Raw genomic sequence first — 16,258 nt, 5'->3', positions numbered from 1 at the left:
AGGCAGAAGTGGGCATGATCATTCAGACTCTAAACCTGAGTCTGTTTCCCAACCATGATTTAGAAAGAAATTGTGGTTTATATACACAACGGAGTACTACGTGGCAATGAGAAAGAATGAAATATGACCCTTTGTAGCAACATGGATGGAACTGGAGAGTGTGATGCTAAGTGAAATACGCCATAAAGAGAAAGACAGATACCATATGTTTTCACTCTTATGTGGATCCTAAGAAACTTAACAGAAACCCATGGAGGAGGGGAAGGGGAAAAAAAAAAGAGGTTAGAGTGGGAGAGAGCCAAAGCATAAGAGACTTAAAAACTGAGAACAAACTGAGAACAAACTGAGGGTTGATGGGGGGGTGGGAGGGAGGGGAGGGTGGGCGATGGGCATTGAGGAGGGCACCTTTTGGGATGAGCACTGGGTGTTGTATGGAAACCAATTTGACAATAAATTTCATATATTGAGAAAAAAAAAAAAAAGAAAAGAAAGTCTCTCCTCCAGGGTGCCTGGGTGGCTCAGTCGGTTAGGCATCGACTCTTGATTTCACCTCAGGTCATGATCTCACAGCGCGTGAGATTGAGCCCCGCATCGGGTTCTGCACTGATGGCACAGAGCCTGCTTGGGATTCTCTCTCTCTCTCTCTCTCTCTCTCTCTCTCTCTCTCTCTCTCTCTCTCCCTCCCTCCCTCCCTCCCTCCCTCTCTTTTTCTGCACACCCCCATTCCCTGTTCACCCTGTCTCTCCCTCTCAAAATAAACATTAAAAACAACAACAACAACAACAACGTCTCTCCTGCCTCTCTGTCACCCTTGCTATGAAAGTAACAGCACTATCTTGAACCACAAGCCAAACAGAACCTGTTTAGTAGAACTACCGTACTGGACACTGATCTGAATAAAGAACTATCATCTCTAGAAAAGAGTTTAGAAAACAGGAATAAATTCCCAGCTCTCACACTGTTACCAAGATCACCATGCAGTACAAAGTGCTGTTCAACTCACTTTCTCATCTGCCCCTCAAGACAGCCTCCTGTGTGGCAACATTAAAGCCTCTTTATGCTAAAGCCAGCTTTACGTCCTCGTGGCCCACGGCACAGGTGCACCTGCGATTTCACCACAACACACGTTCTACCGGAAACAAGCTGAGAGCACAGGTGCTTTCTCAGACCTGATTCCTTCAGGAAAAGGTCAGTCTCTAGGACAGTCTGTGGGTTGACACGAAGGGGAGGGAAGCAGAGGCCTTCCACATGTCGTCAAACAGCAGTTCCCCTCCAACTACCTTCACATGTAAAATCAGCTCCTGCCAAAAAATAAATTGCGGAATACCAAAACGTCCCCTAAACAAGGAGCCGGTGAACAAGTCAACCAGACAGAAGGATGCAGGAGGATTACACCACTGTGCTTCCTTCTGCTGCTCTGGAAGCCTGTTTTAGTTTGGACTTTATCCTGCAACCTGTGGGAAGTAACTGGTAGATTTTAGGCAGGAGAACTGCACCATCAAATTCTATTTTTGTTCTTAAAAAAATTTTTTTTAACATTTATTTATAAGGTTTTGAGAGACAGAGAGACAGAGCGTGAACGGGGGAGGGGCAGAGAGAGAGGGAGACACAGAATCTGAAACGGGCTCCAGGCTCCGAGCTGTCAGCACAGCTGGGACTCACAAACAGTGAGATCGTGACCTGAGCCGAAGGTGACTTAAGTGACTGAGCCATCCAGGTACCTCATCAAATCCTATGTTTTAATTTTTAAGTTTATTTATTTTGAGAGAGAGAGAGAGAGAGAGTGAGAGAGAGAATGAGCACACAAGCAGAGGAGGGGCAGAGAGAGAGGGGGAGAAAGAATCCCAGGCAGGCTCCCTGTTGCCAGCACAGAGCCCGACACGGAGCTTGATCTCACGAACTGTGAGATCATGACCTGAGCCAAAACCAAGAAAGAGTCCAACACTTAACCCCAGGCGCCCCTCAAATCCTAGGCTTTAAAAAGCAAGTTCATTCTGGTGGCACCGTGCAGGCTGCGGTGGAGTCCAGGGGGTCAGGCGGCCAGTGCAGTGGCCCAGGGAAGAGACAACCGGAGCCCGGGAAGGCAGTGGTGATGGACAGAAGATGAGATACTGTAGACGGCTCAGCGGACCTGGTGCCCGGTCATCAGAGGGGAGGGGAGGCAGGTAACGAAGCAAAGGCCGTAACTTCTCACAGCTTATCAGCTATGGCAGGAATCACGGTAACGCAGAGACCCCATGAGGTTAATGACGATGGAATTTCACCTTTAATTCCTTACCTTGGCAGCAGAGTTTGATACGCCATGTGTGACATTTCTGATAAGGCCCCCGACATTTCCATACTTTATCAGTCCAGTAACCCCTTCGGAAACATCGTTCAAAAGCCCCATGGGATTGCCGAGAAAGTCCACTGATCCCAGGATCCGAGCTGCCTGGCTGAGGAGTTCCTGTCAAATGGAGCAGAAAGAGAAGATGAAAACCAGCACCTGTTGATACTTGCAGGTAGAATGTCCCAAGCAAAAAGGTTAGAAATCGGTCTTGTCCCCCATTCTCATCAACACCACAATGACCTCTGAATTCTCATCAACTGCAAGTTCCTAGGCTTTCATGAACTCCACCTAAGCTCTCCCAACGCATGTATCCCAGAGATTACTTCCAGGACTCAGAAATACGCCTCGAAGCTATTCCGAAGAATAAATAAAAGCTCTCAAACAGGAAAGACTCTTTACAAACATGTGTTAGTATATACATCACATTCTGATGTTTCTACAAATAGGGAACTCAGCAGCAGCAGGGAGAGTTTTAGAAGGAAAATGAGGGAGGAGAGTATATTGGTAGCGCCCCCTATAATCGGCAGGGGGTGGTGCATAAAGAAGGCATGTTTCAGAACTAGCCAGCAACCCTCTACTTTCTGCCTCCAGGTTCCAGTGATATCTGCTCTGTCACTTTCCTTACAGTTTAGTGGAAACATCACCAATTAGGGAAGTTGAGGAAGGAAGCCAAGAAGGAAAGGAGGGACACGGGAGGGAGGAGGGAGAAAAGGGAGCAGGAATAGAATTTTAACTTAGACAGTTAATAAATTTGATATGATCTTGACCTATCTATTGAAGAATCTGGAGAATAAATACAAAACAGAAAATGTCCAACTTGATAAAAAGAAAAATTGAAGTTCAACGCTAGGGCAGGATCTCACAGGCTCCAAGAACACTGATGTGGTTGTCAAAAGTTGCTCCGTGTCCAGTAAATAGAGAGGTCACAATATTTTGTGTCACCATTAAAGCATCAATTAAACCCTTAAGAGTTGTTACGAATCCAGTGGAAGCCCCCGAGATCAGTTCTCTGAGGGACAAGACCAGCAGCCTGTAAATCAAATACACTGTTTGAGGATTTTCATGATGTGTATGGGCTTCGCGGGCTGTGACCTGACCCCTAACAGCAAATGTTTAACTGGGTTCTCGACAGTAATGTCTTAGTAACCAAAATTCCCAAACAACCAAAACAAACATTCTGCTTGTGCGCCAGCCACTAAGTATTTCTCCAAAGCTCACCTCCTGGAAATGTTTGAGGATATCATTGATGATGAACTCCTTGGTCTCATAGGGATGCACCCGAGTAAATGGATCCAGGTTAATCACAGCATCCTCAAACCGAATCAGTGGAAATCCCAACGTGCTTTTTAAGGCCTAGTTAGGGAAGAAAGGAAATGACATACTTTAGCCATTTGATGGCCTTCCAGGGCACTATAATTTTGGATTCTGTGAAAACTGCAAGTCATATCAATTTTCCAATGAGAGTCAAGGTTTTGATATTTATAAATAAGGATTCTCCCTGTAATTATAAAAGTAAAATATTAGGACAAAAAATATACATGTCACCCAAAGTAACATATATCACATAGAAATGAACATTCTTAGCTTCATACGGTGGCTTCTTATAGTCACCGTTAAGTTTGTGAGAGTCACTAGGTTGTTATATACAGCTGCAGTTGCTTAATTTTCATTGTTACACAGTATGCCAATATATAAATAAAACACAATTTATTAAACCATTGCTGTTGATGAACAGTTGTGCTGTTTCAAATTTTTGCTATTATGAACAATGCTGCTATGAACATTCATGGACACGTCTTTGGGAGCACATTTGTATGCATTTTTCTTGAATACATACCTGGGAGTGGAGCTGCTGTGTCACAAAGAATATACACGTTCGACCCTAGTATATACAGCACTGTCAAACAGCTGTCCCCAGCAGCTGAACTGGTTTATACTCCCTTCAGCAGCCTATGAAATTTCCTGTTATTCTACACCCTCCTTGACACTTGGTATAGACAGCCTTTTAAAAGACAATTATTCTGATGGGTGTGTAATGGTATGTCAGTGTGTTTTTGTTTTTTGTTTTTTTAGTTTTATATTACTTACTTACTTGAGAGAGACAGACACAGTGTGAGTGAGGGAGGGGCCGAGGGAGGGAGAGAGAGAATCCCAGTAAGTCTCCAAGTTACCAGCACAGAGCCCAACGTGGGGCTCGAACTCATGAAACCATGAGGTCATGACCTGAGCCAAAGTCAGACGTTTAACCCACTGAGCCACCCACGCACCCCTCTCAGTGTGGCTTTAATTTCCATTTTCCTGTTGAAGAATGCACCTTTTAACACACATATTGGCCATCTGGATATCCTTTTTTGTGAAGTGCCTACTCAAGTCTTTTGCTCATTTTTGTAGTGGGCTGTTTTTTTCTTATTGCTTTTTAGGGGTTTTTCTTATACATTCAGTATAGAAGTCCCTGGTGAATAGATGTATTACAATTTTCTTTTCCCATTCTGTGACTTATTATTCTTTGAAAGGTGTTCTTTGATGATCAGATATTTTTTTTTAATTTTTTTTAACGTTTACTTATTTTTGAGACAGAGAGAGACAGAGCACGAACAGGGGAGGGTCAGAGAGAGGGAGACACAGAATCTGAAACAGGCTCCAGGCTCTGAGCTGTCAGCACAGAGCCCAATGCGGGGCTCGAATCACGGACCGCGAAATCATGACCCGAGCCGAAGTCGGCCGCTTAACTGACTGAGCCACCCAGGTGCCCCCAGATATTCTTTTTAATGAAATCCAATGTACCAATCTTTTCCTTTATGGTAAGGGCTTTCTGTTTCCTCAGTAAGAAATTATTATCTACACCAAGGTCATAAAGATATTCCCTGTGTGTAGCTAAAAAAATTTTATTGCTTAACTTTTCACATTTACATCTATAATCTACTCGGACTTGATTTTTTTTTATATGGTGTGAAGCAGAAATCAATCCATTTTTTCCAGATGGATATCTACTTGCCTAAGTAATATTTACTGAAATGATCAGCCTCTCTCCTACTGCAGTACCGTGTAAACTTTGTCACAAGGTGACTAGCCATATTTACGTATCTGTTTCTCAATTCTGTTTCATTTTGTCCTGCCTTCTGCCAATACCACCCTGTCTTAATTACTATACTTTTGTAATGAGTTTTGAAATCTGAGAGTATAAGCTCTCCAACTTTGTTTTTAGGATCGTCTTGGTTATTCTTTGCACTTTTCATTTCCAAATAAATTTTAGAATCAGCTTGTCAATCTGCCATAAAAAGTTGTTAAATTTTTCATTAAGATCTTACTGAATCTATAGATCAATTTGAGAAGAAAAGACAGCTTCACAGTATGGAGTCTTCCAGTGTATTAATGTGGTATGTCCCCTTATCTATTTAGTTCACTTTTCTCTTAATAACATTCCATTGTTTTCCATACAGAGGTCTTGCATATAACCTTTGCTGGATTTACTCCTAGGTATCTGTGATAGATTGAAAATGGCCAGGGGCACCTGGCTGGCTCAGTTGGTAGAGCGTACATAACTCTTGATCTCAGGGTTGTAAGTTCTAGCCCCACACTGGGTATAGAGATTACTTTAAAAATGGCCATATATTCTTTACATCTTGTAACAGTAGTGGAGACGACTTCATCTGCACTGACCTTGTAAGTTGCTTCAGTCAATAAGATGCAGCAGAGGTAACACTGTGTGACCTCTGAGCCCAGGCTTCAAGAGATCTTGGGAGTTTCTGCTCTGCCCTTTTGATACTTCCACCACGTGAAGAAGCTGAGAGACCATGTGGAAGGAGGTTCTGTTGACAGCCAACACCTAACACCTAACACATAAGTAAGGTCATCGTATACGAGTCCATCTCAGCTGACTGCCAGATGAGTAACCACAGGTCAGTTCAGCAGAAGCCAGCATTCAGCCGAGTCCAGCCCACAGAATTGTGAATAAAATGACTGTTTTAGACCACTAAGTTTTGGGGTGGCTGGTTACACAGCAATAAATAATGACACTGGATTTGATGTTTTCTTAACAATGCTGTAAATTACATCCTTCAAAATTTTCCTTCCCTCTATAATCGTTGCTGACACTGTACACCATCTCCAGTGACCTTCCTAAATTATCCATTCAGTTAACAACTTCTCTGCACATTCTTTTAGATTTTCTAGGTACATATTTATGCTCTCTGCAAATAATAAAATTTTCATTTTCCTGTCCAGTTCTTATGCCTTTTATTTCTCCTTTAATCTTTCTAGACTTATTGCACTGGCTACAATCTCCAGTAAGACACTGAAGAGTAGGGATAATGAGCACCTTCCCTGCTTTCAGTATCTCACCATTGAGTATGTTTGCCATAGCTTTTTTATACATATACTTTATCAGATTCCGGCAGTTCCCTTCTATTTTTTGCTTGCTGAGTTCTTATCATAAATAGATGTTGAATTCTGTCAAAAGGCTTTTGTGCGACTATTGAGATAATACTTTTTCTTCTTTTATTTTGTCAATGTGGTAAATTACATGATTTATTTGAAAATGTTAAACCACACTTACATTCCTGGAATAAACCCAATTTAGTTATATTTTTTCTTATTCATTGCTGTATTTGCTTTGTTAATATTTTGTTCAGATTTCTTCCATGTTCATGAAAAAAATTCTAGTCTATAATTTTCCTTTATTATTTATTTTCAAAATATAAATTATAGTTTTCTAGTAAACTTCTCAGACACAGATACAGTTACTCTTTAATATTGTGTGTTTGATAATGCCAACGTCTGGTTTATCTGTGGGTCTGCTTCTAGTGTCTGTTTTTAAAATGAAAACTTTCGGGGCACCTGGGTGGTGCGTCCAGCTTCGGCTCAGGTCATGATCTCACAGTTTGTGAGTTTGAGCCCGGTGTTGGGCTCTGCGCTGACAGCTCAGAGCCTGGAGCCCGTTTCAGATTCTGTGTCTCCCTCTCTCTCTGCCCCTCCCCTGCTTGTGCTCTGTCTCTCTCTCAAAAATAAATAAAATGTAAAAAAAAAAAAAAAAAAATTAAAATTAAAACTTTCACAGACTTTGCATGAGTCTTTAGTTTCTAGTAGGCGGTTAAAGAGGCTTCATCCAATCAAGATTTGGGCTTTCTCAAGGCTGGATTTCAGTCTTTGTAACTCTTGGTCTATTTCAGTCTTTCTAAGGCCTGGGATAGTTTCAGGCCAGTTGTCTCAACTGACAACCAATTCTGTTCCTCCTCTTTTACTCTCCCTAGCACCAGAAAACTGCTAAAAGGTCTACTTAGTTTTCCCACCTCTCAACTGTTACTTCTTGCCCGGCTTCTCTCAGATTAGGTTACCTAGAGACTGGCACCTGCCTCAACACATACAGCAGCTCAGACCACCAGGGTCTCTATTCTGCCTGTCCCTTCTCTCTAAGATACTAGCGCAACAGGTACCAGCTTAGTATCTATCTAGTGTTTGCTATGTCAGTCCCATGAGACCACCAAAAGCCTTACTCAGACTCTCTGCCTTTTGGCAGCTGCTTTCTGCTTGACTTCTCTGCCTCTCAACACATACCAGTTACACATTCGAACTATCTCAAGAGTAAAGGCAGAGTAAATGGTGGGCTCACTTATCAAGTTTCCTTCCTCACATAAATCTCGGACTCTCAAGTCCTAGATATTTTGGTAGCTTTCCATTACCTTCAAGCAGACTTTTGGTTTTTTTTTTTTTTCTATCGAGGTTTTCTTGTAATTCTTGGCTAATCTTGGTTTGCTATAAGCCAGTTAACAATTTCCAGATTTGGTCTATTTTCCAATTACATATTTTTATTTTATTTATTTTTTATTTGAGAGAGAGAGAGAGTGAACAGGGAAAGGAGGGGAGAGAGAGAGAGAGAGAGAGAGAGAGAGAGAGAGAATTTCAAGCAGGCTTCATGCCCAGCATGGAGCCTGATGCAGGGCTCAATCCCATGACCCTAGGATCATAACCTGAGCCGAAATCAAGAGTCGGGGGCGCTCAACTGAATGAACCACCCAGGTGCCCCACCATACTTTATTTTAACAAGATTGGGGAGGAGGGGCTCCTGGGTGGCTCAGTCAGTTAAGCATCCGACTCTTGATTTCGGCTCAGATCGTGATCTCATGGTTCATGAGACTGAGCCCCATATCAGGCTCTGTGCTGACAGCATGGAGTCTGCCTGGAATTCTCTCCCTCCCACTCTCTGCTCCTCCCCTGCTCACTCTCCCTTTCTTTCAAAATAAGTAAACATTAAAAAAAAAACAAACTTTAACAAGATTGATATTGCAAGGATTTTAGAGAGTATGCGAAATACTCTTCTTTGAATGTGAAAACACTTTTTAAAATTTTTTTTTTTTTGAAGGAGAGAGAGAGAGAGAGAGAGAGAGACAGAGCATGAGCGGGGGAGGAGCAGAGAGAGAGGGAGACACAGAATCCGAAGCAGGCTCCAGGCTCTGAGCTGTCGCACAGAGCCTGATGCGGGGCTCGAACCCACAAACTGTGAGATCATGACCTGAGCCGAAGCCAGATGCTCAACCGACTGAGCCACCCAGGTGCCCCTGAAAACACTTCTTCATGCTAATAATGTTAGTAACTCTCTGATCCACATTGAATCTTTCCTTATATACAGTGTAAATAATCCATCTGATTTTCTATTTTTCCATATGGCTATCTAGTTGGTCTAACAGCACTTACTAAAACATCTATATATTGCCCCACTAAATTAAATGTCTTTACAGTAAAACCTCATGTGTAATTTAATGAACCTTCTATTTTCTCCTTTATTTTTTCATCTTTTAGCATGTATTTTCAGAGGCTGCCTTAGATTCTTTTGGGACAAGAACATGTTTAATTGAAATGAAATCATGTAACTGAAGAAAATACAGAAGAAACTGCTTAAAACCATAGAATGGGGAAACTTTTTTGGGACTCCAAACATATATTCAAAAAGGTCAAAGACTGGTGGATTTGACAACATAAAAATCAAAAGCTTTTATAGGATTAAAAAAGAACCCATATACACATCAAAAGTAAAGCAAAAAGACAAATGAAAAAATGAAGGAAAAAACCTGCAACTTACATCAAAGACAAAACTTACATGAAGAGCTTCTACAATTACAGGTGATTAAAGACCAGTAATAGGATTTAAAAAATGGGCAAAGTGATAAATGGCAGAAAAGATTGGTTCTCAGAGGAAAAGGATGGCCCTTCAACAGAGGGGTCAGAAGTAGAGGAAAAGAAAGCTGTGACGAAGACAAAGAAACAAACCGAAGATAAGAGGAGAACCAGAAAGGAATGGGGAGGCCCGCGATCCCGAATACGGCAGAGGACCCTACAGACATGAGGTCGGAAAAAAGGCCCCCCGATCTGGGGCCTCGGGAAGTCACGAGAAACCTCCTACTACATAATGTGAGAACAAAACTTTTTAGAGATTAAGAGCGCTCTTAGGTTAATTCAGCCTAACCCTCTCATTTTTTTAAATAAATAAAGCCGGAGAAATGTTAAGTAGATGACCCAAACTCGTGCAGTTAGTTATTAGGAGATTTTCGACTTGCACGTGCTCATTGGCACAAAAGTAACCACCTGGTAGGTGGAAAGCATGAAGATCAGAATGGAGGATTATGTTGTTTCTCTTGAAAAACTTTCTGCTGTTCATTCACACGTGCTTCACCCATCCACGTGCTGGTGACAGAGAAACTGAGGCCCAGTGGGCTTAACGGCTTTGCTTAGAGCCCCACGATAAATCTGCCGGGAAAGGTGGGGACATCGGTTCGGCGGTTTGTTTTGCCAATACAACCCTGAATGTTACTTTCGTCTCAGAGAAGAGGAAATGAGATCCAAACAAAGGCTTAAGGCAAAAGCTTTTTTACCCCAACTTCCTCATCGTAACCAAATACTGAAGAAGAGGGACCATTCGGAGTAGCAAAGACTTTGAAACCTCCACCAAGTTGTCAAAACCCTCACGAGAGACACCATCCCCTTTCTGAATGGCTAATGTGCTTTGTCTGAACCAAGGAAATATCTGGCCCTTTGGTAAAACTCTTTACCTCGTCATTTATGCCTTGGGGCCTCCCACATTGGACAAAGCGGAGAGATGCAGCCTTTGGTACAAATTATCCTGCCACCTTCAGGTTGTTCCGGTCAAAGTAAAAGAGATGAGAGGGAAAGAGCCAAACAGGGCTCTTCCCCGCAGTGACCGACCAATCAAGTACAGTAGTATACAAAGCTGATGCTTATTTACTTAAGGAGCAGACAGTTTCCTGTTATAAAACGGATTCTGGAGAAAGCAACGTGTGCGCAGAAGTTCCTAATAAAACTAGGACACCGTCCATTCCTACCTCCTCCAGACGAAAACCGCTGAAGTCTTCCAGAAACTTTACAGAGTCGAAAGAAGAAATACCTGTCCATATGCCATAAGGTCTCGGATCACAAGCCAGTCCCTGGCCCACGTCCTTCCCTTTCTTAGTTTATCCTGCACTAAACAAAACTGTCTGGAATTCATTCTTTAAAGGTTTATTTATGGTACATAGAGACTGTTTATGTGAAGCAGGGTATTTGCCCATTTCCCTCCCGGGACAGTGTTTAAAACTACAGGGATATTTCCCTCTCTGGCACTTTCTGAAATACAATTAACAATACTGGATCTTTTTTCCTTTTAACAAATCTGGTTTTTATTTAGGGAGGGGAGGAAAAAAGTAAAGGGTCTGAAGTTTCCCAACAAATTATTTCAAGCCTTTGAGAAGACAGTTTTAGGCTTTTTAAATAGTGTCTTTGTTTGAAATTCCCCCTCACCCCCACCCTCTTGCTCTCTGACCATTAAAATGTGGGTTTTCTTCCAAACTAGATTGCTCAATTAAAGCCCTTCTTTTGTAATACCCCAATGCTCTAAATGGGAAACGGACTGCATGCTGGAGGCCACCTCGTGAAACCTTTTAAAGGCTCCTGGCTTCTTTTGATCTTGAAAAAAACCAAAGTACATATGAACTACCTGGCGTTTTCGATATTACTCTGCTACCCTCTAACACACACGCTTGGGAGTATAATGGGGAGGGGGGTGGAAGGGAGGAATGTGTGTGCACTTGTGAAATGGAACTATTATCTCCCCCTTCTCCCATCACGGAGAAAGGAATCCAATCGAGACAGCAGATGGGAAACTGCTCCGAGTCCTTCTCAACAGACACTATATCTGGCAATAATGTACCCTCAGCATAAACCTGAAGAGGCTTCCCCGTGAGATTTCTGACAGCCTCACTCCTGGCCTGGAGTCAAGAGAATCAAGATAATTATTCCTTCAATACCAAAGACATGGTTACCTTTTAGTCAGACTCTTGTGATTCCCATTCTGGGACAGCACTCCGTTCCCTAAGTACATACTTTAAGCAGTACATATTCATCTCCAAGAGCATATCGCTCTTCCCAAGAGCTACTAATAAGGGGATATTACTCTGTTAGGAAACTCTCTGAATAAATGACATTATTTTATGAGCCCCCGACTCCACCAGGAGAACTCGAGACACAGTAAAACGGTGACTCCCACAGGCTGAGAATTTAACTCTGAAGCCCCAATTCCCTGACACCCTGCCTGAGACATGGATGTGCCCCCATCACGGTGCCCCCCCCCTCCCCCCGCCCCACACCTCAGGACAGGGCCGCTCCGCTCAACTTCTTTAACAATCGTTTGAAAACGCCTTCCAACGGATCCTCAGAACAGTGCCGAACGAAACATTCAACTTAACCGGTTCCCAGTTCGTCGTGGAGCATACACGCAGGCACGGAGACCATGTGACTGGGGGTCTGGAGCTACTTCAGCTGTAAGAAGCCATATTGCATTTGGCAGTCTGGGGGAAAGTTCTCTGCTGGGAGTAATCTGAAAGGAATAGTTAGGTGTCTGTGTTTCTAAGGAAGATGATTTAAAAAACAAGAAGTCCTTCACTCTCAGGAAATGCTTAACATTGGTTTGTTGGGCGAGTGCCAGGTGCTCTGGGGGAATATACACTTTATCAAACAAACCCATTCCAAGGGGTCACATAAGTCAAGTGGATACTTGGGGATATTAGCAAGATAGTGGTTTTCCCATGGATTTTCCCCCCACTCGCATGCTAATTGTAAGTATCTTCAGTCTCCTGGGAAACATGAAATTAAAGCCAATCAAGCAGACAGGAGAGTCCGCTGGAAAGGGCACACCTCGCTGTTCTCGCCACGGCGGCAAACAATCCCCGCGACTCTGGTCCTGCCCAGCACGCTCCCAACGGCTCACGCCCGGCTCGCCGCGGGACTGAAGCAGTCACCCTCGCCCTACCAAGTATGATCTGGCGTCGACCAGACTATACTGTCTCGTTACCTATGTGTCTATTTTAGAAGTTGTGTGTTGGCAGACTGCATCACATGAGGCCCACACATGTGTTTTGTTAGGCCCACAAGGTTTTTAAAGAAAACAACTCAAATCAGTTGCCAACATTTCAAAACCAGGAGATTCCACATAAAAATCCAGATTTCCGGCTTCACTTTAAAAATCTGAAGCTCCGGCAACACTGGGTTCACATTACCCTATGACAGCAACGGGCTGGAGCTGAGCCGAGGCTGCCCCCTCAGACGAAGCAGGCACGCCCCGCGTGCAATGGTCCCCACCATACCGCTTCACTTAATACATTGCTGCCACAGTCCCCGTAGGCATCTGAATTTACGATTCCAAGTTGATTCCTTATTTGTTCAGGTCTATAGCTATTCCTACTCAGAAGAGAGACCATCATGTGGCATCTCAAAGAAGGCAGCATGGGGCAGTGGAGATGTCCTCGGCTGGTGGTTAGTGGCGAGATGAGTGCCTTGATAACCGTCTGCGAGGGCAACGAAGGAAAGAACCAGAAGCAATGGGGTCAAGCTGCAGCGAGGCAGATTTAGACGCAATCTAAGTGAAGACCTAACAACCACCTGGGTCCTACTCCTGTTCCCATTACATCTACCTCCACAGGCTTGAGTGGAAGAATGCGCTGAACTCCAACATCATTGTTCACTGAGCAGGAGGATCGCTGAAGACTCTTACAGCTCTAAAATTCCCTGAGGCCCCAGGCACCCGGGTGGCTCAGTTGGTTAAGCGTCCAACTTCGGCTCAGGATCTCATGGCTCGTGGGTTCGAGCTCCACATTGGGCTCTGTGCTGACAGCTCAGAGCCAGCAGCTCGCTTCAGATTCTGTGTCTCCCTCTCTCTGCCCCTCCACTGCCCACCCGCCCCCCCAATCTCTCTCTCAAAAAAACAAAAAACAAAACAAAACAAAAAAAACACTAAAAAATTTTTTTGTTTAATTTTCTCAGGCCTTACAGAGTTCTGGAGGGGCATCTAGATAGCATATTGCATAGTACAGCACAGTACAAACTTTACAGTCGCATAGACTTGGATTTAAATCCCCATCCCTCAAAGTAGATCATATTGCAGCAAACAAAGATGAAATTCGGGGTCTCTCTGTCAAATGCGTATCAGGATGATCTGCAGGAGTGTCACATTCAGATATGGTGGTAGGCAAGGCCACATCTCAGTGGTATGCAGTTGAGTGTGTTTCTTGAAGGTGGTAGACGTTTCTAGTATCAACCCTTCACAAAGAGGTGCAGACTCAGGAGGAGAGAACTAGGAGGACAGGCAGGCAGGGCTCTGGCACAAAAGGAAGATACTATCTTGGTTGCGGCTTTTCTCGTGAATCTGGGAGTGGCCCTAGGAAAGTAGGTTCTTAGTTCATTGAGATAACGCCAAGAGCTAAACAGATGGCAGATGGGTTTTATGTCATTCTCTGTTCACTCACATTACTCCTCAATCTTTAGCAAAGGCATACTTAAACATAAAAAAAACAAGCCGCATATACGTATACATACTATACATACATATATACACACACATATGTATATACAGTACACATACATATATACTTACATATACATACCTATACATACATATACACGTCAAACCTTCAAAACGGGAAACCTGGAAAAATATCTGCTACAAATGATGATACCGGACAGAAAAGGCCAATAGTAAACACATTCATTCTTTTCCAGGGAAAGTCATTTTATAACTTACCCAGGTATCAGCTCACCTTAAGATCCAATGGAAGCTTGTTGGAGGTGAACACACTCAGCTTGATCTGGGGAATGCTGATTTTGAGATTTTCAAAGTAATACCGAATTGGTGTTCCACCTTGCTCAGCAGTCTTTTCATGGAGGTTTTCATCATACTTTTCCACCTCTGGTACAAAGTAAAACGGTGAATTAAAACAAAACAAAACAAAACAAAACAAAAATGAACCTCCTGAAGTCTCATAATTCCAATGTTTGTGTTCGTGTTGAAAAAAATTCACAGAAAAATGTAAATATCTATTTCTGTAAACTTAGTTTTTCAGGGTTTGGTGATGTGTACGGTATCCTGATGTCATTTCTTTGTAAAAGCAGATCTGTTTCATGTTGTTTACCGAAAAAGTACAATAGCCTAACCTTTTGATTTGCGACGCCGTGCCATCTGGCAGATGTCATCTTTGGAAAAACTAATGCAGGTGGGGAAGCCAAAGGCCACGGGCGTGTTTGTTGGCAATGAGTTTTCTAGAAACTGTGTTGCTGTTGTTATTATTATGATTATTATAAACGACCCAGGTTATCAGAACTTATTTTGTATTTGGAGTGTAGTTTAACTGAATCATAATGAACAACATGACCAATTAAATAATGCAGCTGAATGAAACAGAGCGCCTTAAAAGAGAAACAGGCTGCAGGCTCTAGAGAAGTGACATCATGGCAGTAAGCAAGCGCCTTCTCTCCCAAATGGTGGACACTTGTTAAAGTAGCGGAGTCAAGGCAGATTTTTTTTTTACTTCTCACGAAGTAAAAAGGATTAACATGGGCTCGCACACAGTAATGGGCTCGGTTATTTTCTCCTGTACCCACGCCCATCCGGCCAGCTTATTTTCACTTGGCTTCACGTGCCTTAGAAATAAAACCAAGGAGATTGTACAAAGCTGCCTATCAAACAAATTTATACCATCAGCTATCATAGTTCTATTTACAGAAAGAAAGGAAATAGGTTTTAGAAAACGATACTGCGACAGACACCTGCTTATCTGTATTCAGGGAACAGAAATCGTTATAGAAAGTGGAGACGCCCCAGTGAAAGACAGGCCAGGACTTTACAAAAGTCTAAATCATTTCTACAATGTTTGGTGAGAAATTTACTCGGAGAAACCTACGAGAACACCATGTCCAATAGAATTTAAAGTAAAACTTCCTAGGAAGGTGCCAAAAGAGAATGGCTACGTGGCAGGCAGGCCCTCAAGTGGCTGTCCAAATGCAAACAGATATTGGCGTTCCAATCCAAAGTGGAAAACACAGTTTTCAACAGATAGGATCTTCCTCTTGATCCCAATTACACTTAAAGTTTAAATTCTAAGTCTGGGTTAAAGAGCAAAAATATTTGTCTGGCACTGTTTGTATGTGTGTACATATGTACACATGTCCCCAGTGATTTTTGTCTCTAGCCAATGTGTGCACATAAACATAAGTCTATCTTATAATTTCTTCAGGCTCGATATTTGGTTTAGTCTTCAAAAGACTAAGCATTACTGACTTCTTTCTAAGCTCTATATACAGTCTTACAAAGGCCATGAGGAGGTATCTAAAATAAAGAGACAAAAGCAAAATGATTTCTATAGCAACTGCCAGAAAAATTCAGGTTTTCAATAGCTTATCTTACTCCCCTCCCCACAGAAGAGTCCAGTAACTAGAAAGCCTGGTAATGACATTAAGGCATAAGGGTATGATTGTAAAAAGGTAAGAAGTTAAGGCTAGCCAATTTTTTTTTCCTCATCTAAACCAAAGGAACTGCCGAAGGGATTTCTGATTCTTGGCCCTGAGTCTGTTTAATAAACAAAGGTTAGGAAACAAAGTGGTTTGCTAAATGAC

At 42.7% G+C, this 16,258-nt stretch overlaps 1 protein-coding gene across 8 annotated transcripts in view; it reads right to left on the bottom strand.

The window, feature by feature from the left end:
* The window catches only part of VPS13D (vacuolar protein sorting 13 homolog D), a 257,865-nt gene that overhangs the window by 84,632 nt on the left and 156,975 nt on the right, over positions 1–16,258 (bottom strand). For all 8 annotated transcript variants that reach the window (XM_030324829.1, XM_030324831.1, XM_030324832.1 and 5 more), the window contains 3 exons: positions 14,407–14,555; positions 3,548–3,682; positions 2,279–2,446 (listed from right to left, as the gene is read on the bottom strand). In XM_030324829.1, the coding sequence (XP_030180689.1) occupies positions 2,279–2,446; positions 3,548–3,682; positions 14,407–14,555 (452 nt within the window). The remainder of the gene's footprint in view (positions 1–2,278; positions 2,447–3,547; positions 3,683–14,406; positions 14,556–16,258) is intronic.

This window comes from Lynx canadensis, chromosome C1 (assembly GCF_007474595.2).
Source record: "Lynx canadensis isolate LIC74 chromosome C1, mLynCan4.pri.v2, whole genome shotgun sequence".
Lineage (NCBI taxonomy): Eukaryota > Metazoa > Chordata > Mammalia > Carnivora > Felidae > Lynx > Lynx canadensis.
The sequence above is the reverse complement of the archived record's forward strand: the minus strand, read 5'-3'. Positions and strand labels throughout refer to the sequence as shown.